Here is a 1,855-nt window from a genome sequence, read left to right as displayed (position 1 = left end):
ATGGTCTCGATCTCCTGACCTCGTGATCCGCCCGTCTCGGCCTCCCAAAGTGCTGGGATTACAGGCTTGAGCCACCGCGCCCGGCCTACATTTGTAGTTTCTATCCCATATGAATAGTCCAATGTTGCGCTAGGTATGAAATGCGACTAAAGGCCTTGCCACACTCACTACATTTGTAAGGTTTCTCTCCAGTATGAATTTTCCGATGTCGTGCAAGGTGTGCAATTCGATTGAAGACCTTGTCACATTCATTACATTTGTAAGGTCTTTCTCCAGTATGGATTCTCTGATGATTGGTTAGGGATAACTTGTGTCCGAATGCCTTGCCACATTCATTACATTTGTAAGGCTTCTCTCCAGTGTGGATTACAAGATGGGCTGAAAGGCCTGAATACTCACTAAATGCTTTACCACATTCATTACATTTGTAAGGCTTCTCTCCAGTATGAATTCTTCGATGTCGTGCAAGATTTGAAAGTTGATTAAATACTTTTCCACATTCATTACATTTGTAAGGTTTCTCTCCTGTATGAATTCTCCAATGTTGTGCTAGGTGTGAATTTTGAATAAAGACCTTACCACATTCATTACATTTGTAAGGTTTCTCTCCAGTATGAATTTTCTGATGTCGTACAAGAAGCGCAATTCTATAGAAGGCCTTGCCACATTCATCACATTTGTAAGGCTTCTCTCCAGTATAAATTCTCCAATGATTTGCTAGAGATGACTTGTGACTGAAGCCCTTACCACATTCATTACATTTGTAAGGTTTCTCTTCAGCATGAATTCTTTGATGTCGTGCAAGGTAAGAATTATTGCTGAAGACTTTACCACATTCATTACATTCAAACGGCTTCTCGCTGGTATGAATTCTTTGATGTCGTGCAAAGTTTGAATTGTAACTAAAAACCTTGCCACAGTCATTACATTTGTAAGGCTTCTCTCCAGTATGAATTCTCCAATGTTCTGCAAGGTGTGAATTGCGACTAAAGACCTTACCACATTCATTACATTTGTAAGGTTTCTCTGCAGTATGGATTACTTGATGTTTGGTAAGGCTGGAAGACACTCTAAAGACTTTGCTATGCTCATTACATTCATAAGGTTTTTCCCCAATGTGTTCTTTCTGTTCTTGTGGGAGAAATGAAGAATCATCAAAATCATTCCTATTAAAAATGGGGGTTTTGACACTGGAAGAAATTTCTTGAAGAGTGGAAACAGAGGAACTGTGGTTGATAAAGTTTTCAACTTGATTACATCCACTTATTACCCTTTCATCTGGAAATAGCTCCAGTTCAGACAGATGTAAGTGAAAGGATACTCCAAGTTGTTTTTTAATTGGTTTGTCTTTTGCATTGCTTCCCAAGGCATAGCTGCTCCCTAGGAAAGCAAGAAAAGAGTAAAATTCAGACCCCATAATTCTGGCATGTTTAGAGTCTGATGAAAAAACTAGAATCTGCCTCATCTGACTCAGACATTGGAAGAAATATCAGCACACTCTGTACCTCATGTTGGCAGTGCTGAAAACAGAAGAGGGTAAGGTGACGCACTGGAGTGCTGGGAAATCTATAGGAGTCAGAGGATTATGGGTGAGTTTGAGAGGGATTATAAGCAGAGAGATAGGGAATTGAAACCTTCTGAGAAAAAGAAGGGACAAGTCTCTTAGGGAAAATAAGACACTTAACAGAAGTGGTATACACAATAACAGTACATGCACAAAACTAGGAAAGGCACATCCCCAGAAAAGGAGTGAGTGTTCCCACACCCTTTACAACAGGCTAATTAGAAAGATCTCCCTCTGACCAAATCTTATACAAAACAACTGAGAGAAGCAGTTATTTTTTTTTTTTTTTTT

General features: G+C 39.5%; 1 protein-coding gene across 1 annotated transcript; it reads right to left on the bottom strand.

The window, feature by feature from the left end:
* Window positions 1-94: 94 nt before the first annotated feature.
* Window positions 95-1,417, bottom strand: LOC105506119 (zinc finger protein 480). Its single transcript, XM_011934149.1, has one exon. The coding sequence runs from the start codon at window positions 1,415-1,417 to the stop codon at window positions 101-103; it is 1,317 nt and encodes a 438-aa protein (XP_011789539.1). The 3' UTR covers window positions 95-100.
* Window positions 1,418-1,855: the final 438 nt, after the last annotated feature.

The sequence above is a fragment of the Colobus angolensis genome, unplaced genomic scaffold (assembly GCF_000951035.1).
Source record: "Colobus angolensis palliatus isolate OR3802 unplaced genomic scaffold, Cang.pa_1.0 Scaffold1317, whole genome shotgun sequence".
NCBI classification, from domain to species: Eukaryota; Metazoa; Chordata; class Mammalia; order Primates; family Cercopithecidae; genus Colobus; species Colobus angolensis.
Note: the sequence above shows the minus strand (reverse complement) of the source record. Positions and strands in the feature narration are given on the sequence as shown.